The following is a 26396-nucleotide window of genomic DNA, read 5'->3' as shown; positions in this document are numbered from 1 at the left end:
GAATCTCTCTTATGTCAGTGAGTAGGTAAGAACTAATACATTATTATAGAGTTGTCCCCCAAAGGTCAACAATTTGGATAATCCCAGGATTCATTTGTCTGTCAGCCTACGTACTTTTTATTTTGTTGCTGAAATTTTCAAAAAGCAATGCAGGAGAAAAGATGCTAGTGTGCAAACTTGCCAAAAATAATTTCAGCTGGGGAGTCCCCTCCAAGCAAATTCACCCAATAAATCAAAACTAGTAAGGCTGTTTTAGGTTGAGGGGAGGTTGCAAGCCAGGCTGCTGCTTGCCTGTCTCAGGTTTCTCACTTAGTATTTCTTCGATGTTCATCGTCACACGTTTTCATCATGAGCCAAATTATACCAAATGGTCTGATCGTTTGTTTTCAGATAGCCTTGGCTATTCAAACTGGTTGAAAAATACATGAAATATGGCTGTCTCTGAAGCTATTCCCCATATTTTGGAGGCACAGATCAGATCTGAGGCTGAATCCTTATCTCATTAAATAAAAACTATTATAAAAATGGGACCAGTAAAGGCTGTGTTGAGAGTTTGGCCAATAAAACTGAGTTTGGTTTAACCCTATAAGTGGAACAGTTACATTCAGACTGCTTCTTATAACAAAACATGTCTGTGTGTATACTGTGTGTGGACATGTTAACATCTAATTGAAATGACAGGCATGTCACTCCATGTGGGTGTCTGCCTGCCCTGTACTATCAACACATCTCTGGTTGTTATCAGCATGGCTGTGATACACTCCTGGTAGGAGCTGGGATACAGGCCAAGGTGAACAGACTGCAGTTAAGTGGTCCGTTCCTCCTTTGCTCCTTTCCATCTTTCAAGGCTTTTTCATTTAGGAGTCCTTTATGGCTATGCCAAGCAGGCTCTCCGCTGCCGCATTTTTAATTAAAATCTAAAAACGTGCAATAACTCTGGAGACTCTGGGCTCGCTGGCAAACAGGTCCATTGGTCTTGATTCTCTCCTCAAGCCTTTGTTGCTTATTTCATCAAAGCCTTCCATCAAACCTTTCTACTTGTCCAGTTCTGTTCACTTCACTGCTTAATGCTTTGACCGAAGCCACACAGGGTACACTGATTTACACCTTTGTAGAAAGCAAAAAAAACCTCTCACTAAAGCCTAATCCATTCAAGGGCCCTGAGAAAAACCCAATCCTCAAAGTCAGTCGTCTTGACTTCCCATGACTCCCTGAAGACAAAAGGCTGCTTGTGCAGACACGGACTGGATAAAGACCCCAGAGCTTAAGTTCAGTCACCTGGGTGCGGCTGTGTAGTGTTCACACACACACTTTCCACAGTCACAATAAAATAAACTCCATCTTCCCTTTGGAATTACCCACAGGCCAAATGTTTTCATACCTGAGAAAGTCAAATATATGACTGGTTGTCATGTTTCCCTGTGCAGTGGTGATGTTCTAATCTGTCTTTAGAAAGCAGGTGGTAGCGCAGCCTGATATTTAAATTATAGGGCAGAAAACCTGCTGCAAGATTTCCCAAAGTGTTTTTTATAGTGGAGGCGGAGAAGCTCATCTGTAATAAAGACTGCCTCCGCAAGACTCAGAGGAAGTTATGACACTTACATGAAATGAAATTAACCCCTCAGGGAAACAAGCAGAGGTGCTACTTCTGATAGAAGCCACAGAGTCATAAGTTTTAATAAGAGAGGCATCTGTTCACCATCATGTAGGAGCACGAGCCACGATAGGATCAGGTCAGATTTGCACTAAACTAAAGAAATTCCACTCGCAATTTTTCCTACCTAATCTTGAGTCCAAAACCTGAATTTGAGAATACGCTGAAAACAGGTTTTTGACACATACCAGCAGGATGAAAAAATACACGTATTACTTTATTTGACAGCGGTATACTGCTTACCTTCTATTAAGGTTTAACAATGTCAATACTATGTGTTTTAAAATCATCTCTGTAATTGTAATGATCAGCACTATTGAAAAGTACAAAGCTTAAAAAAAAGAGTCTGATCTTCTGCCATATTTTTTTTTTTTTTTACCAAAAGCTGCTTTTAGCAAAACAGAGAGAGAGAAATGTCTTAATTTCATAAATTAGTTTGAAACGTTTTGGTGCTGAAGTTTGCAGGATTTTTTTGGTAATTGCGTACAAGAAAATGACCAAATATCGGGCTGTGCTGTCGACTAGTTCTTTTGTTTCTGTGGTATTAAAACAGGAAGTCGATAGATATAATTTGATTTTCAACAGAATCGGATCAACGTTTAAAATTATGTTATCGTGACACCCCTACCCTGCATGGACGTAATATGACTGCTATTTTTAATTCATGGCCTGACTTAGCTATCTACCGGAACCAAAAAGCTGGCATAGTTAGCAGCAGCTATGCAAGCAGAATCTCAGGACCGTCATGTTGTGTCAGCCCAACAACTAAACACATATGTTAACATAAAACTGCATTACTCAGCAGTAAAATAGCCTTTCCTTCGAATAAAACAATATGGTAAAGTAAAACTGACATTGGCTTAGAAGCGATTGCTAGCATTCTGACTAGCATAATGTTATGCTAGTACTGCACATTTACTGTTAGCTGTCATCACTTGAGATATGAGTACTACTCAGTGGCAACCATAATACATGATATTTAAATGTATTACGGTTTTATTTATTGATTTCTGGTGGAAGCACTAGTCTTGATATTTTGCTGAGGCCGGTACATCATGGTTATGGGTTATAAGTATACTGACTAGCTTACTCTGATCTCTGTATAGGAACAATCCTTGCTGAATCGATTCCTGAGAACAAGCCTGGACTGATAAATCAAAAAGCTCTCAACCTCAGCTGACTATCTTCTCCCTTTCAGTCACTGATTAACTGAGGTTGTAAAGAGACTGCTGCGTGTTTCAGTTTGACTTTCTTGTTGTCTAAACAAGGGAGTCAACTACCCGCTCATTGGAACTCGTGTGCTGAAAAATTGCAAGAAGATGGATAAAACCGAAGCCGCCCCCTCCACTATGCTCTTATCATTCAGTCATTATCTCCTCTCATATCAAAAAGCTGAGGAGGGAGGGGGCGGCTAGGTAGGAGCTTGTACAGGTGAGGAATTCCAGGCAACTCCAGGCCGCCTCCTTGCACAAACAGTGGGGGAAAAAAAGCTCAAAGTTTTCCGTGAGGCCTCTGCTTATTCTCTAAAGGAGCACTGAAGGAGGAGAAGAAGGAGGAGAGGGGGGGGGGGGCTGAAACAGTCAACCCACATCCCACCCACCCCGAGAAGCATTCCACAGGACTGTCTGCTCTCCCATCATTAAGCAAGACCACCTGCTGGCAAATCAGGACCCCCATCATGTTCTCAGCAAGCCTGGCTAACCCCATTACCAGTGAGCCTCTGGACTGCTGTACACATATCATAAAGGGCCTGAGCCAGTGGTATGTTGAGCAGTAAAACGCTGCTCATTAACATCCCACAAGGACTTTTGATTGTCCGGCCAGTGAAGCACAACACTAGCTATACTCAGTATTAAACAGATGCAGCACAAAGGCACAAAGAAATGATCTCTGATGCAGCTGTTGCATGACTGTGCACCGACTTCTGACTGGCTCATCTCTCCTCTTCTATAGAAGAGACAGTTTAAAAAAAAAAAAGAGAGAGAGAGAGAGAGAGAGGGAGAGAGAGAGAGAGAGGAAGAGATCAAGACAGAAGGGAATAAACAGCCCTTTGTTGCTGTGCTTCATCAGGGCCTTGAGGGAAAGACTCTGGCATCGAGTCATCAAGAGCTGAAACAAAAGCAGCTGATAAACACGGCAGACAGATATGATCTCCCTGCACTCTCAACACTTCTCAATCAAGAAGGCTTCCTCTCTTCCAAAACCCCCAAACACCTCCGCCTTCTCTCCCGTGTTGTCATTAAAGCAGCAATGGAAAAAAATGGGAAAGATAATAAACACAACACATACTTTCACTTTTCTTACCTAAAATCTGGAGAACAAGGAATCCTTTTGTGTCAATTAGTTCACTTGTCTCTAAATGTCTCTGTTTCTAACTTATTATCTGACAGCTCTGCACAGAAAATGACTACAGTGACATTTTAGTGCATGGTAGCTGAAGGACCAAACAAAGAAACAGATTCTGTAACAAGGGCCTTCAGCTTATCGGCCCTGTCATGGTGCAAATTCAACAAAGCATCTCAGTGGATTAAAAAAATCATAATATCGGATCATGAAATTAAAATGAATCATGAAAAATGTTCAGTTGATAGGGATAGATCTAAGAGCTGACACAAGGTCTTCACTTTTTTGCTTGCATGCCCAACATTGAAGCAACTACAGGCGACAACTGTTTAAGGTAGGTAAACACCGAGCCAACTGTCGGGGTCGGGGCTCGTCAGGGCTTTCAGAAAGACTCTGTGGTTATGGTCACTGTGGTGTGAACAGCAGCGGTGGAAATGCTCAGGGCTTGTCAGAGGCTTTTCGCCTGATTCAACCAGTAGAATCGGCGGCAATGAGTCAGGGAGAGAAATCACTCTGACTGGCTCTCAGTCAGCGACTCAGGGCACGAGAAGAGACATGAACGTGATGAAGGAAAACAAACAAGTCAAGAGGAAGTCTCTTCTCATGTAATGCCAGTACAGTCTCCTTATCTTTAGACACTGTTTGAAGTCAAAGCAATTACGAACGCCTTCATCAGAAAAATGATTAACAAGTGTACAAACCCTGCTATTTGTATACATATGCTAGCTTGTTCTTTGTTGTCAATTTGGTGTGTACCAGCCTTTACTGTACAAGTCATGTCAATGTCACTTGTGAGATCATCAGCGTTTACTTTTTTACACAACCACAGGAACTATTTAAGTCAGTGCCGGTCTCAAAGAAACTAGCTGAGCTCTATTCTGCTGCAGCTCAGTTCAGGGGCCCTGAAGCCGTTGAAAAGGAAAGAAGCCCCTTCATTCCTGTCGTAGAAACACACAAAGTTTATCACCAGAAAGCTGACGTTCTCACAAAAAGAATGAGCTTTAGTAGAAAGTCAACCCTAGCTCATGAAGATAAAATGTATTCTTCAGTTTAACTCTGGCAGTTTCTTGTGATTATATAACTTTGTCATCTCGCCTTGTTGTAGATGTGCAGCACTTTAAGATGAGGAGTACCACTAAGCGTTCTTATTTCCATCCTCACACACATACATGCCTGTAAGGTGTTATTAGGTTAAGATAAGGGATCAAGTGGGCATCCGTTATAAATATTGCTTAGAGCATTTTAAGAGCACAGCAAGTGTTTACTGAGGTCTTGTAAACACTCCTCCGGGGAGGGCAGCTCTGTGGCAGATGAAAGCTTGCAGCTAAGTGATTGCACACATGGACCGAGTGGCCCTGAAGTGCCACTGACCTGTGGGGAGAGCATGGGAGTAAAAAATAGTGTGAAACACAAAGTCTGGAGGGATCTATCTTCACATGGCATGATGGCACTGATCCAAAGTTACAAATATGCAGCAAACACAACATCCCTCATGTCACAAGTCCTCACAAGAAAGACAAAATTCCTCAGTTTTTCCTCTTCATTCTTCATCACTCATCGGATTTTTCCTTCATGCCTGTCTCCCTCTCTAAACTCTAGGTGGCAAGGAGCTCGCACAAAGCCTTTTTTCTTCCACCTCAGACAATATGCCTCCCCACCTCGCTCACTGCCAGGCATTCCTGAGTCTATCCTAGCTATCGAAAATGTCAAGAATGAGGAGAGAGCAGGGGAGGGTACAGAGTCTTGCAGCAGGTAGAGTCTTGTCCCACTGCACTCACATCCCACAGTCTTGGGGGGGGGGGTTAGTGGTTGCACAGAGCGGACGGGATCGGACTTGACTGTCTTAATTAAAACTCTGCACTTGAACAAGCCTCAAAGCTCACTCTCTATACCGGATGGAGGCATGCCAGCTAATTATCAGGGCCAATTTCACTCCCCGAAAAACAAACGGATTATAGAGTGGAGCTGAACATGACAATAGTCCCAAGATATTATTTGGTATATATAACCATCAGTTCCAAAGCCTTCCTCGGAAAATTCTTTCAGATGTCTTATATGTTATGTGTTGCAAGAAAAGGAATGTTATGATTAAGCTATTAATTATGAAGTTTTAAAATGTCAGAAAGTTGTGATAAAAGCTCATCGAAGTCTCCAAGAACCCAAAGTGACATCTTCAAGTAGCTTCTTTTTCAAATCCACATTTAAAATATGAGACAAAAATAAGATCCTATACGTTTAAAAAAGCTGAAAACAGAAAACGTTTGACACCAAAAAGAATCCTTGATTATCAAAACTGATTATTTTCTGGATAAACTGTTCCAGCTCTCGTCTTATGTCAGACTTTTTCTGCGTTTTTCCTCACGACTCCTTGCTGCATTTTCTAACTGTACTCCTTCAAACTGTAAGGTGAGATGAGAAAAATCTGGTTGTGTGAAGTAAACCCCTCTTCAAACACAAAGCCCGGCAAACAAAAAGGGCACATTCTAGACAGTTTGTCAGAGCCAAGAAAACTCCCCTCTCCACAAGAGGAGTCCTGGAGGAAGAAAAGGCAGCTGAATAAAAAGGTTAGCAGTGCAGTGTTTCGTGCCTGGACAGACAAACAGAAGAAAGTTTTATGTGTGTGCCAAATGCAACTTAACACTGCAAACAAGCTCCATCCAATGGAACATCCTGCCACCCAGAACTGTTCAGGGGAAAGTACCCAGAACACAGACTCTGCGACTCCGCAACAGCAAGGTGATTCGTGCTCTGATTCATTTCCCCCCGGTGCTCCCGCTCGCTCTTAGTGTGTTAGATTGAAACTTTGAACAGCTGCCAACAACATAGTCAAGCACCAGTTCAAAGTTAAACAGCAGCAAGCTCACTGTTCACTGGCATGGGGGCACAGGCTGCTACACTCTCACAGTCACGGTGGATTCTGAGATTTATTAGTCATGGCTGTATGGTTCGTCTCATAAGAGCCTGACAAATGACTTCTCAGCCAAAAAAAAAAGGACTCTGGGAAATAATAGCGTTTCATAAACCCTTTAAATGCTCAAGTCCTTGAACAGAAAACGTGAAGAATAAAAAACAATGTTCACATTTTTCCTCCAAATATTCCATTTAAAGCAAGTGAGTGAGAAAGTTTGACTCATCCGTTCATTGCCTGTTTCTGCTGTTGCAAGTCTTGCCCAGGTTTATTTGTGATACGTAACGATAACGTTAACATCCTAAGAACCTGAGTGAGTGAGTTGTAAAAAAAAAAAAGTGTGGGAACCTGTGTTGCCCTGTAAACTCCCAGGTTGTGTTATGAGCGTGTAAGGGTTGAACCGTGTCACCTCTGACTTAATAAAAAGGCCCGGCTACAAGGTGCAAAGGTCAGGAATCATCCCTTAACTACTCAATCTGAGTCCTTACAGTGTTATTGGGCACGCCCACCTCCACCTTCAGGCTATGTATACCTGGAAAAGCTTCAGAGTCACCATGGCAACAAAGCTCTTAAAATGACTCAGGTGTCCCTGTCAAAGGAAACTTTGACGCTGTGAGCCCGAGGCTGTGTAATTTCAGCTGCCAGCGGTGAATGAAATCCTCCCTGCTTTAAGTGATTCACAAACACGATAAGCGTTCATACCACAACGTGGATCCTACACTGATTCCTCACAGGTAAGACAGAGCACATTAGCTTCCTCAATAGCATTTCTCAGCTCTGATAACTCACAAATTCTCTCCTACTGACATCAACATTTGACGGTTGTTCCATCTTAAAACCTCGCTGCTTACCTTCCACGCAGTGCTCCACGTCCTCCAGGTTGCGCAGAGTAATCCTCATCAGACTGGAGTTGAGCATAAGTTCGTTCTTGTGTTCAGGTCCCATGGATTTCGACGCAGGGTTGAGAAAGAAAATGCGGGTGTCGCCCGTGGACACGTGGTTGTCACAGATCCCGGGGTTGCCGAAGCCGCCGATCATCAACTTGTTTCCGCCAGCCAGGAGGATTTCTCTGTTGACGTTGGACTTTCCTTTTAAGTAGCGCCACACTCTGACCTTTTGCCAACAAAGAGACAGAAAGAGAGCACAATGTTTCAGCACTTTGTGGAAGTGAAAAGAATGCATCCCCATGTATACAGTAAGGATGAACCAGGCTAGAGATTTGGGGACTGTGTCTTCCTCAGAGCTGTCTTCAGCTCTCCTCTTCCCAGAATACCATTTAGTTTTTAACAACTTATTAAATAAGCCCTTTAATCAGGTACAATTGCAAAATATAGTCACTTGTCAGAGCCACAGTACTGGCATTAATGTCTGTGAGAACAGTCCAAGAATGTGGGCATCTTCATCGTGTCATGAGTCCACATACACAGAAAACACATTAATCCACATTATATTTATTAAAATTAGAAGAAAAGAAGAAAAGTGACGATTATTGTAACCTCACGATTATTGTAGCCTCACAGGTTGTTTTTTTTACCTCTTTCTACCCATCCTTAACCCTCTCCCTCCATGTTTTACCTTGGCTCATTCTGGTTTTGAGACAATGTTATGTCAAATTCCTAGCACGTCTGAACATATTTCACCAATGAACCTGATTCTGACGACAGGTTTGTGATTCTCTAACTTTACTGTTTTATGTGTTTACTTGTGCAACCAATCATTCCTCACAAGTATGGGTATTTTTAGTAGAATATATCTTTTAGAGAAGAAACAAATAGATCCAATAACGAGTCATTTGTATGTTCTTAAAACCTGCATAAACCCACAGAAAGTGCATCCCAGGAAGTGTCGTAAAAAGCAGCTTTATGCCCAGTAAGTCATGCTGAAGCTCTTCCCTTCCGTTTCATGGCTGTGCCTCTGTTTCATTTCAACACTCTGTGATGGTTTCTTTCTTTTTCTTTTTTTTCCAGAGTGAGAGCTCGTGTGCCTCTAATCTACTCCACTCATTCACCCTGGGGAGACGGGAAGCAAGTGGGCGCTGACGAAACGAGCAGCGAAGAGAGCTGACCAAACACAACTTGTTTATTTTGACAGATTATAGAGCGGTGCACCACAAGTCCAGGATGGTGCAAAATGTTTGTCTCACGATGAATGGCCCTGGGTTGAGGATGGAGGAAGGGCACTTCCTGACTGAAAATGTGCTCGTTTGTGGAACTTATTGGTTTTTACAAAGTGGTGCAGAAGTCAGTGATATAAATATGAATGGGACTTTTAAAAAAAAAAGGGGGAAACTTAGACTTTCAGGTCTATGGCAGCCGGATTCACATGCTACTAAAGCAAGAATACACAACCTGATTGCAGCACTTTTTAAGAAAATAGATATCCATACTGCCTCTTACACTCTAAACAATTGCCGACAAATCACAGTACTGTTGTGCTCTAAGTCAGTGGTTAGTCTAATTGATCTTATTACACGCTATGCACTTTTTTTTTATCCAAAGGGACATTAAAGTCATAGCCACAAGCCACACTTCTCTAGTTTAAGATATATGTGGTGGCAAATGTCAGCAACACCACAGAATAAATCATGACTCAAGAGATCATCTCTGTAGCCACAGGCAAATTAGGCTTCATGTTTGCAACATTTCTGATTGGAAATGAGTGAGAGCTGCAGCCAGGGGCCAGTGAGGGGCCAGGCTCCTGGTTGCAGCATGTTTGGGATGATTACATGGTCGGTGAAAGGCCTCCCTAGTAGCTATGTAATTGGTAAGTGGAAATAAAAATAAATTAAAAAAAAACACCATCTATCTATTCCTGAAGGGAAAGTGGATCTTCTGTCAGTGTCCGTGTAAACGCTGCCAAATGCTTCTGGATGAATGAGTTTGTAAAATGTTTTGCAGGCAAGCTGTTGGAAAACAAACTCGGTGGTAATGGCCTCCATCTGCTGCACGAGGGTAGAGGTTTAAAAATGATGAGACTTCTTATAGTCTGGGGTCTGGTTGTTTCCGTGCAAGAAGCAGGTGCTTTTTTCCCCCTAATGCATTATCGTTTCAAACCCACATAAGAACACTTACCTTGCACGAGTAGGTATTGTGCACCGGGTCCATGTTCGTGATTTCGTCCACAGTGCCGGTCAAAACTACGTTGGCCTCCTCTTCCCGGTCCTCCAAGTCTTTCTCCGGACAACTTGCTCCGCAGAGCTGCCACAGAGCTACAAGCAGCCCCGCCAGAAGAAGCGCTGACCGGCCGGCCGGGAGTGTGCGCACGGAGCCCATGTTCACCACACGGATGTAGCAACCCCCCCAAAAAAGTAAACTTTCCTAAAAAAAAAGAAAATGTTACCGCCCGGAGAGTGCGATAAACACACTCCAAAACTCTTTCAAATGTGTTTAAAATGTTGCGCCGAGCCTCCTTTCCACAACTTCCCTACGGACTACCAGTGTCTGTTTCACTCTGCAGCCCTGCTCCCTGCATCTGCAGCCCGGGTTAGAAAATCCCTCTCTGCCGCCGCCGGCTGGGAGAGCAGGTTGGAAGAGAGAGAGGGAGAGAGAGGGAGGAGGAAGGGGCAGGGATCTCTCTCTCCAGGAATGCAACTGCACTTCTCTGTCCCCCTCTCTTTTCCTCTCTCTCTCTCGTGCGCACGCACGCACACACACTGATTCTTTCGGATTTGCATAAGATCTGAATTGCTGATCTCACAAGTGAGAGGGGGGGGGGGGGTGTTGGGTTTGGGGGTGAGGGGACTTTGAGCTGCGTGTTAAGGATGATAGTAGAGAGTGGCTGTCCAACGCCGCCCCCAGTCGGACAGACAGTGAGTTTACCTCATCAGCGACAAACCCCACATCCTGAGATCCTGATCCCCATTCGTCTGGATAGAGTCATTACAGTATGGACTCTAGCTAACCACTAACGGCCCCATGTTCACAGGATATCTTACCTCATAATTATCTTGCAGATGTGTAATAGCACGCAAAGCATAAATCACTGGAACCAGCTTCATATTCCAGGTATACAAGAAATATGATCAATGCTGTCTCCATGCACAAACATGTCATACACAAGCCTACAAATATCAATATAAAAAATGAATAATAAAATTGCCTATAATAACTTGTAGACAGTCAGACAAAACTACCGTGGTGAAGGGTGCAAAAGATGCTTAATTAAAATTATAAAATAGGTTATTATGGAACTAGTAAGTAACTTTCCATGAGGTGAAACTGTCAACTTTTACTAGCAGTGTGCAAACATGTTAATAATAACGAGACTAATACAGAGCATTCAGGAGCAGAACAGTTAAGGTTGTCTTTGGTACGACGTCTCTTACAAACAGACTGAAAGCAGAGGCGGTGACTGTCTAGATTGCACAAATACATTGGCAATGTTTCTGCAGCGTCATCCTGAATAAACCCTAAATCGTGTAATCCTAACGTTATCAATGATTAGTTATCTGTCCCATGTTCAATCAAGAGAAGTAGCCTTTTGGTTTTTCACATATTGCTCCACTGTCCTCGATTTCCAAAGTGATTTTAGATGTTATCGCATATAGACGTCTAAGTGAAGCACTTTGATCCCACTGCCTCCCCGCACACATTCAGAAGCAAGAGGAACTCAGATTTATTTTTAAAGCTTAAGAGGCGAGTATACAACCCATGAGTTTGATTGATTGTTATATGAAGGTAGGTATGTCATCCATGTTCTTCCAAAATGTCTGGATGTCTGATATTGTCTTAACAAGATGACAGAGAAAAAAAAAGGTTATAGATTAAACTATCTTGTAAAAAATGTCGGCTATGTGAAACATTTAGAAAATTAACATGTTTGAAACATTCTTTTTAAATGTGGATCCACTGTGATCATTCAAGTCACACCTCATTCATTACATAAAGATGCAAATCAATACGAGGCGGTGAGGTATGAGTGATGACTATTGACTACTACAATTCTTTTTTTTGAATCAATACCTGGATGGAGCTCAATGTACTGTCAGCTTTAAAGGAGCTTTTTGCAACAGAATTATTGCTTAGTGTTGTTTTTCTGGACTTAACAAGACTTCCAGCTGATATTCATAACACAAGTTACATCTTGATTCCCTAAAGTAGACAAATAAAATAAGTGAAAGCACCATTTAGTCTGAGATTTCTCATTGTGTGCGGTGCTACTTTAAGCTTATGCTCACAAATTGAGGATAAGAAATCAATGAAATGATAAAGTTTTCGTAGCAGTTCATTAGGGTCTATATTGAATAACACTGTGATGAATCTGACAGCAACGATATAAAGCAACAAGTGCACTCCAGTTCTTGTAAACTCAGCGCTCCATAGGCGGATACTTATCTCACACCATGTCATATGTCATTAAAGATTCCCCTTATATCGTAAAAGTTACCACGTCGAAGTCTATAAATGCTACCATATGGAAATTTTGTTAGATCCTATTTAGGAACAGACAGTGCGTAAATTTCCACTCGTCAAAAGCTGTAATTTTAACTAGCCTTCTATTCCTGGGAAAATAACAGGCTTGGTCAGGCACATTTGCTAGAGAGAGGATATTTGCAGAAATGTGTTCAAATAGGCTTCGGCTCCGACAGCTGAGTAAACCATAATAGACAACCCTCTGAGTGAATTATTATACAATTTGTCAGTGCTTTTACATAAATATATACATATTTTAAATGTATAAAAACGTCCACATGCTTTCAGTTCAGTATAAGAGGGAAAACACTATTTCTCTGCAGGTATTTATTAAGCTGCGACGCTAACAGCACACTGTCAAATAACTACTTTTATTAGCTTTTTCCATTCAAATGATTTAAATTTATGGCAGTAATGACTAGTTTAAACAAGAGCATATACTGAAAGACATTTCCATGACCAGTTTATTCTATTATAAGACTTAATGTTTCTGCATGTGGCCATTAAATCTCCATTAAATCTCATTTCAGTTAACAGTAAAGGCTCACCTGTAAGTAAACAGAGATGAAATGGAGGGTCTCTTTTAGTAAATGTCTGGGGCGGAAGACCCTAAAATTCATATTCCTAATGCAAAATAATTAATATTTCTTATTTCATATTTCTTATTTTCACAAAGTGTTTAATGAGAGTTGCATGTAGTGACACACCCACAGGCCCTTTCAGCTCAAGCTTTATTAACCTGCTGTTTATTTTTAAGAGCTAGCTATTAGCAACATCTTTTCATTCTCTTCATCCCTAGTTTCCCTCTTCTTCTTAAGGCTGCTAATGTTAGCTAAAATACTCTCATAAATGTACTGTACACTACCTGCCCAGCACCAAGCAGAAGGCAGACAATGTGACTAGCTTGTTAGCTGTTAGCTAGCAGCTACAGAAACAGATATTTCTCTCAGGAGAGGTGAAGACTTTAACAGACATTTAAACTGATGTGAATATTGGACTTACACTTTGTAGGAAACCTTAGAGGGATTGTCATGTTGTTCATTGTCCAGGGCATGTCGCAGGAACCTGTTTGCTTACACATTCACCAAACAACTTTCTAAGATTTTATGTTAGTGCTTGGTTCACCTGAGACCATCGCCCCCTAGTGGACAAAGTACGTTCTACTTATTCTTTCTTCGATTTTATGGCAGGTGGCACTCAGCTTTCAGGTGTTTTACCAGAGTTAATATTTTAATCCCCGAATATTCAAGAACGACTAAATTCTGTTTATTAACACAGTGTCTCCTAAGTAGCACATTAAGCTCTCTATGCTAATAAATGCTAAAAAAAATGTTTAAGGTTAGCTCCTCCTCTCCAATCTTCCTGATGTCCCTTGTTTATTCCTCTCTCTCTCTCTCTCTCTCTCTCTCTCTCTCTCTGAAGTATTGTATAAGAACATGGCCTACTGATTCCTCTACTTAGCCGTGTCCACATAAACCTGAGGAGGCTTCTTTAATAAATAAGAAGTATTTTATTTAGTGCTGTATGACCAACCCTGAGCCTTGTTATGATGTTCTCTTCCTTTGTGCTCGTTTAAGTTTTCCTCACTGTTCCCACTTCTGGCTGAAAATTGTAGAGGTGTCCTCCTGTGGTGCACGTGTCCCGAATGTTCTGCCAGTCAGTGCTTGCATGGAGATGTGGCAGAGCAATTCTCACATCCAGATATCACTTTAGCTTACACATTAGTTTTTTAGGAAGCATTTCATAACCAGGCTTTCCAAACACTTCAGACCCACCTCTCTGCTCCATGTCTGCCCCCATTCCCTCCTTCCAATATGTCTGTGTAGGATCATCCAGAGTCATGGTAAATAGGAATCTTGATACAAAGGCAACTGGACTTGGTTGGTCTTCAAGATCTGCAACCAAGTCCTGTTGCCTTTGGATCAAGCTCCCAATTCTCCTCCCAATATATCCTGCTTCACTTCAGCTGTCCTATCAATGAAGGTGTAAATGACCAAAATAAAAGTCAATCCCATCCAAAATGTATCAGTATTATTTATATATCATTATTATTCAGCATCCCCATTCAGTCCCAAATCTAAGATACATTCAATGTCATAGTTTAAATCTCAGGCCACAGATCAAGTGGCCTTTTCAGACAAGTTGAATTGAGAATATGTTGGATTTAAAAGAAAAAAAAAAGATTATTTTCGTGTTTTTTATGCTACGCTTCCGGCGACCCAGAAAATGTTGGATCATAAATTATTTTCATGATAAAAAATGAGTCTTAAGTACCAAAATGATGCAAAAGTTATTTATTATGCATAAGTAAAAGCTTGTTTTTTTCAACAAGTTTTCTTTGTGTGGTAAATCTCTGTCCAACGTTTAATGAATAGACTCGATCCTTTATGTCGTTTACACATACTTCTCAGGAGACAGGTGGCCTTCAATCATTTTCTACATCAGTAAAAAGATTCAACAACCATAAAGCATTGCACTACGTTACCAGTTGTGTTTCTCAGTGGACCCAGAACATGAAAAATGAAGCCTTCGTCATAATGTGAAACTTACCAGAGTGCATGAACCATCACGTCCTTCCCACTTCCAGTTATCTCCTGACAGCACCTCTGCCTCCCACAAATATTTTAACACAAAAGCCCCAGAAAGTAAACAAGCTTTGACATGTAATGACTGAAAGAAGACATCTCACTGGCCTTTTTTTTTGGTGCATCAAAGTAAAGCAGATGCAATTACAGCAGAAGACGAGAGCAAAGACATCAACCAACACCCCCTTTAGAGGGGATTTACCAGCTCACATGAAGAAGGTGTACTTCGCATTGGTATTGTTATTTTTTGCACAGGCTTGCCTGGGAGAAAAAACTATGTAAGTTGCTTCAGATGCTTGATAACTCTGCTATCTCAAAGTTGAGTCCGTCTATTTGAAATATTTGGCAGGAGAGTGGTTTCAAGTTTGATGATATCAAATATCAGCAGTGAATCCTCTGAGCGGCGTCTTACTGTTCTTGGCCTAAGAAACCCCCACAGTGGTCAATCTGTGCTTTTCACAGTTATGACAGTGATGGATCCAGATGGAGTCTTTTATTATAATCTATTTTGATAAGTTATACTTACGTTGATGGCTTGCACAGAGGGCTCAATGACAGCTGGGAAAAGCTGACTCTGTTTCCAGACGTGTGTCACTGGAAAGAAAGAGGAGTAACCTGAGATGCCACATTAGCAGCCAAATTGTATGCAAAGCCTTTGGGCTTGGTCGCACAGAGAAGCAGCTGCACTGCTACACCCCCTGTGTATCACTGCATCATGGTCAGCCAGAGAATCACTGTGCAGTGCAATATCGAAAACCGATCCAACCTTTTGGATTAAGTTCAGAGTCATGTAAGCGATATCTTACACTGTGTGTCGCATAAATAATGCACCACTCCCGCTGAAGTTATTCAGCATCTTGGCATTCAGGTTTGTACTCTCTTTCAACCTTTACTCTGAATGTGTCTGTTGATTTCCTCTGCTTCATATTTTATGTTTTACATTTCTCCTATAGATAAAGTGCTGGCACACTCCCACTTTGCATTGCAACACAGACACATGTAGTACACACACAGACACTGAAGACATTCCAGCTTTATCAAATGAGGCTGCTGTGGCTCTTTTGTTTTTTTGTTCAGAGGACAGGCCCAGTTTCCTTTATCAGGTATCAGCATGAGAACAGAAGAGGGAGCCTCGCCTGCCTGGCATGTATCTGCTCTCCTACAACAGACAGTCTCTGGTTTCCTGCTGCACAGCCTGTCCTCTCTCTGCTGTCGCCCTGTGTGACAGAGCCCGCTGCTCTGTCACACAGAGTTGTATGTACATGTATAGATCTCCCTTTCTGAATTGTGTTAGAATAATACAAGAGATTAGAAGCATCACTGACCCTCACATTCAAGCCAGATCACAATGTGCATTCCCAAAATGTTAAGGTGCCTTGGCAAGATGTCCTTTGACTGTATATGTGTATGGTTAAATGTGTTGGTATGAGCAGAATGATCTATATTTTTGAGCAGATTGCAATGACTAAGATTATTGATCTTCTTTTTAAATCGTTTTAAATTTGACTTGTCAACTTAAAAAACAAGGTTTTTAAAGAACTTAAGGCTGGACCCAGATGCAAGATGACAGGTAAGGTGTCAAAACTGAGTTTTATTTAGAAAAGGCAGGCAGGGGAGTAGTGAAGGGGTAGCTGGTTGTCGATCTGAGCTGGGGAATAAGTTGGTGGTCCAAGATGCAGGTGGCTAGCAGGTGGGCTGGCAAAGATCAGATCATGGAGACAGGGAGAACAGGAATGAGGTAAGATAGCAGGCAAACAAACAAAAAGGCAATTCTGACTTTTTGAAGCTAAACAGGAGTTAGATTTTTGACCAAAACAAACCGTGTAGGGCACAACTATCCAGCAGGGACTGACTGTAGGTGCAGGGTTCTTAGAAGAGTATTTGATCGCTTGATGGTGAGCAGATGTGTTGATTGCAGATGCATTGCAGGTCAGCAGAGTGAAGAAGACAGAGGGCAAGGCCCTCCATACAAACTGATGTCATAGAGGAGGTATTGTGACAACATGAATTAAGGGTGGGACATCTTACTTTATGTCAACATAAAGCCCCCTAAAACAGACACATATCTGCACCTCTCCATGCATGTTTACCACTTGTCATATTTAAGTCACATAACAGTAACATAACTGAAACTCACAATCACAATTTCAAACCCTTATACATTGATGTTGTCACAAACATTACTACACCAAAGATTGTTTTAAGGGTACAACTAATTCATAACTGGAGAGTCAGAAAACACATCCCATTTAAATCAATGGATAAGAATGGAAATGTGTAGGGCAGAATTGGGGATGAGACTGTCTTCCTGTTTGATCATGCAATTAATCATCCACTTGTAACTGATTCCATAAGGACACGGTGTGCTGTGTGGATACAACAAATGCAAACCTTTTAACACAGAGACTTACATGCAGAATTCAGAAATGTTGTGTTACCAGTATTATGTGTGGAACTACAGCTGCAGAACAAGACTTTGTTTTAACATCAGTAACCAGAGATTATTCTGAAACAGTCTGACATGAATAGTCAAACATTGGCTGAACACATGTTCACTCTCAGGCATCACAAACAGAAATTGCGAGTAAAAGTTATACAGAAAGAGGAGCAGGGAGGTCAATGCATGCAAACTGAAACGTAAATATTCAGGACTCACTTGTAGCTTTTCCAAGTTTTATGAAACAAGTGAGAGTGCACTCCAAAAAGCTGTTGAGTCTGTCTTCATCGATTTTCATATTATTCATTGAAGACATGATTGTTAGATGGATGTCCCTTTTCATGCTATTTGGGCAGATATTTTAATTTCATGATGTTACTGCGAATCTGCTTCTTGTTGAATTGAAAATAAGCAGTATACAAAAACTGCCAGCAGCTTGATGCATTTGCATAATAAAATTGTGTTTTGTCTTCTAACTGCACAATTCAAATTCTACTTTGGGAGCAATTAGACCATCTGGTTGGAAGATCATTCTAAGTTAGTTGCTTTCCCTAAATTTGTATGATGTAATGGAAAAATTCTGTTTACTGTCGAGGACATTTTAGTTACAGCTCGCTTGAGAAATGCAACAATAATTTAATACGGAATATTCTTGTTTTGTCTTTACCCAAGGATGAAGGTTTCTCACAAATAGCTAAATATCAAAGATACTCAGACTTGAAGTTTCCTTGACATTACTGTTGTGTGACGTGTTGAAATGTATGACAATGTATTTGATATTTGACTGCGCCTGTATCTGCAATCCTTATATAGGCATGAAGGTTTTTCTGTGAAGCATGTGTATATAAACCCAAGCATATTGTGATTACTTCCAGCTTTCCTTCAGACTGTATTGACACTATGAAGCTTTGTTCCTTCTACTTGCAAGAAGAATTAAACTTAACAAAGACATTGATTGACTCATGATCCTTTCTTTTGCATTGTTAACAGAAATTTCCAGCACAATGAGCTTCGATTTGACAATATTAGATTGTTTTAGGAATTTTACATTATTTGATGGTCTCAGTCATTGCAGATATCTATTAGCAGCATTAATATAAGAAACTGATGCAGCATGTGCTAAGCAAGTTTTGTGTATGTTATCATCTTGTGCAAAAAAATAACTGGATAACTTTATTTCCAATGACATCTCTTGTCTTCCCCCATGCTGTATAGTTACAGATAGCTAGATGCTAAGGTCAGCAGTTCAGTTTTCAGTTTCGTATAAGAGTCCTTAACTTGGGGACCCACTTCCCTTAGACAAATGTGCAGGTGGTAGACCTGCAGCAAACAGAGTGTGTTTAGCCAGATGGTCCTGTGCTTTGTTACTTCATGTCTAAACAGGAGAGCTGGTTTCACACCTGCTTTTATCCCTGTGCATTTGCCTGGAATGTCAGATAGTTCAATGTGGTGTGGAGCCTCTCCCTTTCCCTGTTCTCTCTCTCCGGTTTTCTCTTTTAGACGGAGAGTCTGCAGTTTGACTCTTTGATCAGGCCTGAAGTATTTCTTGTTTGTGTCATAATATGTGAGCAAACAGGTAAATACACAGTATCTTTGTCTTGGACGCTCATATTAAAATGCAATACCTTTTCATTTATTTGTTCATGAAATACTTGCCTTGTGGTCTTCAAGGTTCTCCTCCATCATAAGTATCTGTCTTATCTCAATAGATTGCCATAGATATAACTAAGTGGAGATAAGATAAAGGAGTGTCAGTGAGGATTAACAGTGTGTCTGCCTTGTAATAGATAGGGTCCTAGATAAAGTCTCCTCACTTCCTCATGGTGACTGTATTGCCCCTAAGAGGGTATTTAGGTTGTCATGTTTCCCTACAATCACATCAGAAGCTTAAAAAAAAGTCATCATGAAGGTTCTTTGAAGTTTTCTACACCCCCTTAAATCACTAAAATTCCCTAAATCAAACATAAATATCAAACTCTATATGTGAGTTTTCTGTAAATCACTATGTTTAAAAGCTGCTGTAAACTGTGAATTAGCCATATTGACGGCAGGGCAGCAGTGAGTGATAGCGGGGCCAGCCTTCATTACTATTTACAACTAGTTTGTTACGAGACCTCTCCATCCATCTGCTCCATGCTCCAGCCCTGCTCCTGCTTGTTTATGCAGAGTGGCCACAATTTACAGCCGGCCATTTTATCTAATGGATACCATTCATTCATTCGCAAGCCTGATCTTTGGCAGCTGCTTCCAGAGCCCATTAGGAAATGAATTCGCTGCAGACGCCCACGACAACCCCAATGCAGCAGGAGAATGGTGAGATCAAACCCCGTCTGACAGCCAATTATTCAGTCTAAACTTTTGGGCTGATTTTGCATTCTGTCTGTTTTTGCTGCTCCTGTTGTTAGATGTGTAATGAGATACTTTTTCATGTAAAATTGACTTTTCTGTTTCACCATTAATGCAATGCGCCATCTCCTCTAATTATTTTACACATTAACTCTCACAGTTACAACAGGATTACCTGAAGGAAGACCGTGGGCTCCTGTAGAAACCATTAGTAATCCCTCAGTGGAAACACAAACACCATTTAAAACCATGTGGCACCAGTGATCACTGTTTTGCTCCCTGATTAAGTGACGTACAGGAACTCTTTCTCATCTTCATTCCCAGGGTTCTCTGTTCCCAAGTACAATATATTGTTAATGTGACGTACTGAGGAGATCTTTCAGGGGGTTTATGAACTTAGTCATGTTTTTTCCAAGTAAAATTCTCAATGTCAGTGGACTAAAATCTCCTACCTGCAGCCCTGAAGTTATTCTCCTTGAAAAACTAGACCCTCAAATTTGCAGGAAAGACCAGTTTCTTGACCTTTCACACTCCACTGTGGCTGAATATGTTTCCCCCTTTCAAGCTCCATTAGAAACCATCTACCTTCATCATTATGCAATACAACTTACATTGTAATATGATGATCTCTTATTATCTGCTTGCCTGTGAAGGTGTTAAATCTATCTGTCTAAATAGTGTGTGTGTGTGTGTATGTGTGTGTGTGTGTGTGTGTGTGTGTGTGTGTGTCTGTGTGTGCTTTGCCCTTCCTGAGTCAGAAAGCTAACCACTAATGTCAGACATAGACAAAATAAAAGGCAAACCAAGCACTGGGACAAGAAAGTGCAGCATCATCATGGCTTCATCTCCTGCTGACTTGGTCTCCGCCCAAAATGGGTGTCCAGTTGCATTAGCTAATTGCAAACTCCTTTGTCTCTGTTACGACTTTGCACTTTTTCACCTGACCAGCCGCGCTTAGTCAATAAAGCAGCATTATTTTATCATTGAATTTACGCTTGATATAAAGTTTAGATCTACTCGTACCCATCAAAAAGATATCGAAGGTTATTATATTAACTCGTTATGATTAATCAGATTCACAATCCTTTTTATCTTCAATACACATCCTAAACAGAGCACAGACTCTTTTACAGACTGCTATGGTAACACCTTGACTATTAATGCCTGCATGTTCTGGTTGGGCTTTATGCTGAATTTCTTCAATGTCTGCACAATATGAGGAATGGATGGATGGATGGATGGATAGATAGATGTGTCCCTTGTCTGTCTATAATGCCACAAATGATGAGAAAAGTCCATCCTCTCTGTCTTTTGCCTGCTCCACTTTTCAGAAAATGTGTGCTCAAACAGGCCGTTAGGAGATTTTTCCCTTTGTGACATCACAAAGGGCAGTAACCCCTCCCCCAGGTGGGTGACACTCCCACAGCTAGGTGTGGAGGGGTTACTGCCCTTTGTGATGTCACAAAGGGAAAAATCTCCTAACGGCCTGTTTGAGCACACATTTTCTGAAAAGAGGAGCAGCCAAAAGACAGAGAGGATGGACTTTTCTCATCATTAGGGGGGTTTGTAAACAAGCAAGGGACACTGCGTGTTAGAAAACAGATGAAAAATGGCTGACGTACAAATAAGATGCTAAAAGATATCTCAGAAATGTTATAAAGTTTGCAAAAGTGGCTTTATGTGGGGAAACACAATTTCAGTTATGCTGTGCCATCTGTAAATGTATCCTCAATGGTGGAATTCAAATTAGCCCGACTATTACAAATATTGTAGCGAGGCTAATACTTATCAAAACAAAATTGAGTGTGCCCTTCAAAATTATAATAAACAATCAGATGGCTGACCTTCAGGTGGGCTGGGGAAGGTAGCCAAGCCATAATGGAAGGCCTACATCAACACCTTTTGCCTCCAGAAGGCTTATTAGAAGTGACATATTTAACACATTCATGGGCGTGTTGCCCGTGCAGGTGGGCGGATATATTCAGGCCCAGATTCAGTACTGGGCTGTGGCCAGGTAGGGGATGAGAGCCGCCCCCAGCATCCAGAAGCAGATGTTACCTAATGAATCTCTACCCAGGAATCTGTGACTCATACCAAAAGCCTCCTTCTGCTTCATAAAAAATCCCTGAGAGCCAGCAAAGGAATGAAATTGAGAAAGGGATAAATTGGGGTGATGGAGGGTAAATCATGAAGTGCGTGACAGTGGGAGGGAAGGATGAGGTTTGGAAGCCATAACGGATGGATGGATGGTAGATTATGGAGGTGGGTGGAGGAGTAGAAATTCAGGAGTTAGTAAGCTCACTTTTTCTACCTTCCCACCCTCAGTCTACAAAGAGTGACAGGCTCCATCTTAGGGGAAATATTTGAAAAGCACAGCTGAGTGAAGAGGCAAAGCGGAAAATAAACAGGAGCGACGGCAGAAGAATCAAAGGCTCGGACTAATGAAAGTGCTCCTAACATCCTGTCTGTCACTTAGCAGAGAAGGCCGTCTGCCTGTTGTTGTAGCGAGCAGCCTTTTTGTGGTGTTTGAGTTGTAAATGTGTTATGAAGTCAAGTTTCTGAATGTTTCATCTCCTTAAAACAACCCCTACACCTGTCTTTCTCAACTAAATGTAATTACATTCAAATCATTTTAATTTGCAGTCTAAGGCCTTAACAGGGTTTGAAAAGCATTTCCACCTAAAGCAACGTCTTTTCAACTGGCTTAAGGTTCCTACAGCCATATGTTGTCCGCATTTCCTTTGCAGACCTGTAAAAATAAGATGTGAAAATGTGAAAAAAGCCTCTCCTGTAGTAAACCACTGCAGGCTCATCTCAGAGTACTTTTGGAGAGTTGTACCCCAGGAGCAGGGACCTTTTGGGGCGTATAATGAAGTCCCTGGGACCTTATTAGAACCTGGTTTCTGTGTTATATAAAGTCACCCTGGTTGCTGGGGAAAGTTCCTGCAGTGGAATGGAAGTGTTTATATCTCTTTATATATAAAACACGTATGTATAAACAATTTTCATCTGCATTATTTTTGGGTCCTGATAGTTTGGTTTGGACATACACACACTAAAACACACACTAAGACCCACACATTCCACCAGTGAAAGGACGTGGTGAAAAGAAAGGTGAGTGTTACTGTCTGAGCTGATGTCTCATCAGTGAAATATGTTTGGCTCAGAGGGGAGAGGGGCCCTTGGGTGTAAAAGTACAGATCTTCTCCCCTCCCCCCCGCTGTAACATTTAATTTCCCCTTTCCCTCACCCTTTCATTTTCTTCATTTACAGGGTTGTAATGATGTCGGGCTCTCTTTCTGTTTCTCCTCCTTCTGAAAAACCACATCATACACATTCACTAAAGAAGAAATGTACATATGCACACTGCTACACATCGCCAACAAGATTGATTGAAGTTTAATACACATTTTTTCACATTTTGTGTACTCAACGAACAAGAAAATACATTTGACGATGTGTGTCTTGTTTCCACTGCATCATAAAATCTCAATCAATTCAAGTCAGTCCCCTGACTTTGGAGGAACGCGATCATTTTTGATCAATCCATCCCAAGTAGTTAAATTTGGTGAAAGGGATCTTATTTAAATTTTGAGTTTAAAGTTTTGGTGCAGCAGAAGTTGCTGAACAGTAAAAACTGAAATGAGATTTGAAGATAAAGGTTACAAATGTAATCTCTCTTCATTTAAATTTGAAGTTTGGTCTGATATAATCAAAGGTTTAAGCTTCATTAAGGGGTTCTGTTGGCTTTGTGGTAGTTTGCGTGCCCCATGTATGGAGGCTGCAATCCTCAAAGCGAACAGCCCAGGTTTGAATCTGAACTGTGGCTCCTATGCTACATTTCATCCCCCTCTTTCTCACCCCCTGATTCCTGACTCAATCCAGCAACCTGTATGTCTAATAAAGGCATAAAAGTCAGAAATATAACTCTTTATAAACATTATTTAAAATTAATCAGGATCCATCCTTTTTTTCCCACCAACCTTAATCAATGTAATGTGCAAAGGTAATTTTGAGTCAACTTTAATCCAGATGCTTGTGTGATTTTAACGTTCTCATCTGGTTGTAGTTTGTATATGAATTAAACCTTTTTAAGGTTTAATTCATATAAGGTTATGAAAGGTTATGAAATGTCACCCATTCTCTTCAAGAACATTTATTTCACAATGCTTTATAACTTCTGCAATTAAGCTACTCATGTTTTAGATTTCTTCTACATGATGACAATCCATAATAAGAGGAATTTCAGATCTGCTTCTTTACGCTTGTGAGACTGCTGGGAGTACAGTATACACACAGAGGATTCTGAAGAACTGTTTCCATATAGCTATCACCTTTTAGGACCACTCATGGTCCACAGACCCCAGGTTGGGAACCACAGGGCCTTGTCTAATTGTTTGTTTCCCAGAGGAAGCACTGATCATACCATTACCTTTAAATTTATGATGGCGGAAATGTTAAAAAAAATGGTAATTATGGTTCATGTCAATGATGAAAATGCTTTTGACATTTAGGGTTCAATTAACTACAAATGAAAATAAGAGGGCATGAGTGTAATTGGTGTGTTTCACTGTGGTAAATGTCAGTGCTCAGATGTAGAGCTTCATGTGGTTTCACCTAGGAAAATAAGATGCTTGTTTAGAAGACAATGTCTCCCCCTAGAGGCGGAAGTTTGACAGAGGACAAAAAAAGAGAGCCACACGCATGCATTGACCTTAATATTTACAGTCTATGGCATCGACTGCATGGAAGCTTTTTATGAATGGATATGTATACATTTACTTTTTAAGGCTAGTTTTTAAGTGTTTTACTCATTGACGATTTCACAGAAACTTGCGTTTGTATAACATGAACAAAATACTATTGTTATGATCACATTTAAATTAAATATAATGAATGTTGACGTAAAAATATGAAATTGTCGATTCCAGTCTAATTTTCTCATCTGTTTTGATTATTGACGCTGGGCATATTTCAGTGACTGAACCAATTAATTTAAAAACACTACTGATGAACAGACATGCTGCTTTTAATTTCTTTCGATGGACCCTTTCTGCAGTTAAGCATAGAAAGTTAAGAACTGTTTGATTCAAGGGAAGATGCTCCAATATACAACATAAGGAAGTATAAAGATCTAATTATTTACTTACGACGCTCTGTGCAACATACAGATGTCAGATGAGTTATTAAAAATACCAATGGTTTCTGTGTGACTGTTTATTAGGAAATATGCAAAGTACAAGAGCAAAATGAATGTCATTAAGGCTTTCAAACTAGATTTGGAGATATTTTAAAACATAATGTCAAGAAGAAGCGATAGGGGCGCTGGTGGCACAGTGGTTAGTGCGTGCGCCCTATTCATGAAGGCTAGTCCTCCAGGCGGGCAGCCTTGGTTCGAGCCCGACCTGTTGCTCCTTTCCCGCATGTCATTCACCACTCTCTCTCTCTCCCTGATTTCTGACTCTATCCACTGTCCTAATTCTCAAATAAAGGCACAAAAAGCCAAAAAAGAAGAAGTGACAAAGTAGGACGCAACTTCAGCCCTCTTTCAGCCCAGCAGGTGCAGGGTGTTAGTTCGCCCACCTAGAATGGGACAATAGACATAAGTTTAAGTTCTATAATGTTATTAATGTTGTATTAATCATTACAGTTTATCATGCATTGGTGACATGCAGTTGCAGTTTTTATCAATGTGGACTGTTTGAACCATGACTCTGTTTTGGGTGCACTGGTAGTTATCAGCTGTTGAAAATGTTAAGAAATAAAAGTACATTTTGGCTAATAATGAGTCTGGGAATGAATCCATGTTCAACTGTGCACAATTAAACCACTGCTTGTTACAATATTATGCTTTAATAGATCATATTCCCAATTTAGCTGTTAGACAAAAGTAGTTGCCACTATATACGTCTTGAACGTCCATGCATTTAGACAGGAGTATCTGATTCACTGCAGCAATTGTTAACAGTTCTCCCCAAGTTATGTGTATTATTTCTGTGAGTTTATTTCTGGCCTATGTGTGTAAGCACAAAGCGTCAAAACAATTGAAATCCCTGGAAATCCTCTAATTTCCAAAATGTGGTCTTCTTCAATAAGCTCTAACAAAAATTAAAGCACAAAACAAGTTATTCATTATTATCTTTTGCAGATACAAGTATTTTTTATACTTTTATTTTGGATCTCAGAGACGCATGCGCATCGCTCTGCGCATCGCTCTGCGCAGCCTCCTGTGCGCAGCTGAAGTTTTCTGTTTGTCCAACTGAACATAGCGACACCACAGTTAGCTAACATTGCCCTATGCTGTCAAGTCAGTCGTACAATGAGAGATATTCTGCAGGAGCCGAATAGCAATAACGTGGCTGATATATAAATATAAACACGTAAGTGGTGAATTTAAACTTCTTTCCAGTGGTTTGATACATTAGGTAGCTCAACAGTAGCGCTAGCTAACAGAAGCTACACGAAGCCAGCATGATGCACATGATGCTCTGAATAACACTGGACCCGACATATGTCACTTAAACATCTCAGCTGTGCACCAAAGGTTCAAGAAAGTGTATATTTTTGATTCGAAATGGTAAATGTGACGTTGCTAGTTGACACTTTATTTCGCTAGCTTAGCAGACACGTTAGCTAGTCATAACGTTAGCTGACAACAACATTGACCTGTGTCAACACTTAAGGACAAATACACTTTTATACTGTTCTTTAA

The 26396-nt window shown here is 40.8% G+C and overlaps 3 protein-coding genes across 10 annotated transcripts in view; 1 reads left to right on the top strand and 2 right to left on the bottom strand.

Annotated features, from left to right (window-relative positions):
• Positions 1 to 10493, bottom strand: part of agrn (agrin) — a 291135-nt gene extending 280642 nt beyond the window's left edge. For 2 of the 7 annotated variants that reach the window (XM_061058541.1, XM_061058543.1), the window contains exons 1-2: positions 9977 to 10493; positions 7757 to 8018 (exon numbers count right to left, since the gene is read on the bottom strand). In XM_061058541.1, coding sequence (XP_060914524.1) covers positions 7757 to 8018; positions 9977 to 10177 — 463 coding nt within the window. In that variant the 5' untranslated portion in view covers positions 10178 to 10493. The remainder of the gene's footprint in view (positions 1 to 7756; positions 8019 to 9976) is intronic. The other 5 variants (XM_061058542.1, XM_061058547.1, XM_061058545.1 and 2 more) reach the window with 3 other exon arrangements.
• The window catches only part of slc66a1 (solute carrier family 66 member 1), a 514023-nt gene that overhangs the window by 181202 nt on the left and 306425 nt on the right, over positions 1 to 26396 (bottom strand). The gene's annotated exons all lie outside the window — the stretch shown is intronic.
• Positions 25915 to 26396, top strand: part of mtor (mechanistic target of rapamycin kinase) — a 91147-nt gene continuing 90665 nt past the window's right edge. For both annotated transcript variants that reach the window (XM_061058540.1, XM_061058538.1), the window contains exon 1: positions 25915 to 26064. The gene's annotated coding sequence lies outside the window, so the exon portion shown is untranslated. The remainder of the gene's footprint in view (positions 26065 to 26396) is intronic.

This window comes from Labrus mixtus, chromosome 15 (genome assembly GCF_963584025.1).
Source record: "Labrus mixtus chromosome 15, fLabMix1.1, whole genome shotgun sequence".
NCBI lineage: Eukaryota > Metazoa > Chordata > Actinopteri > Labriformes > Labridae > Labrus > Labrus mixtus.
Note: the sequence above shows the minus strand (reverse complement) of the source record. Positions and strands in the feature narration are given on the sequence as shown.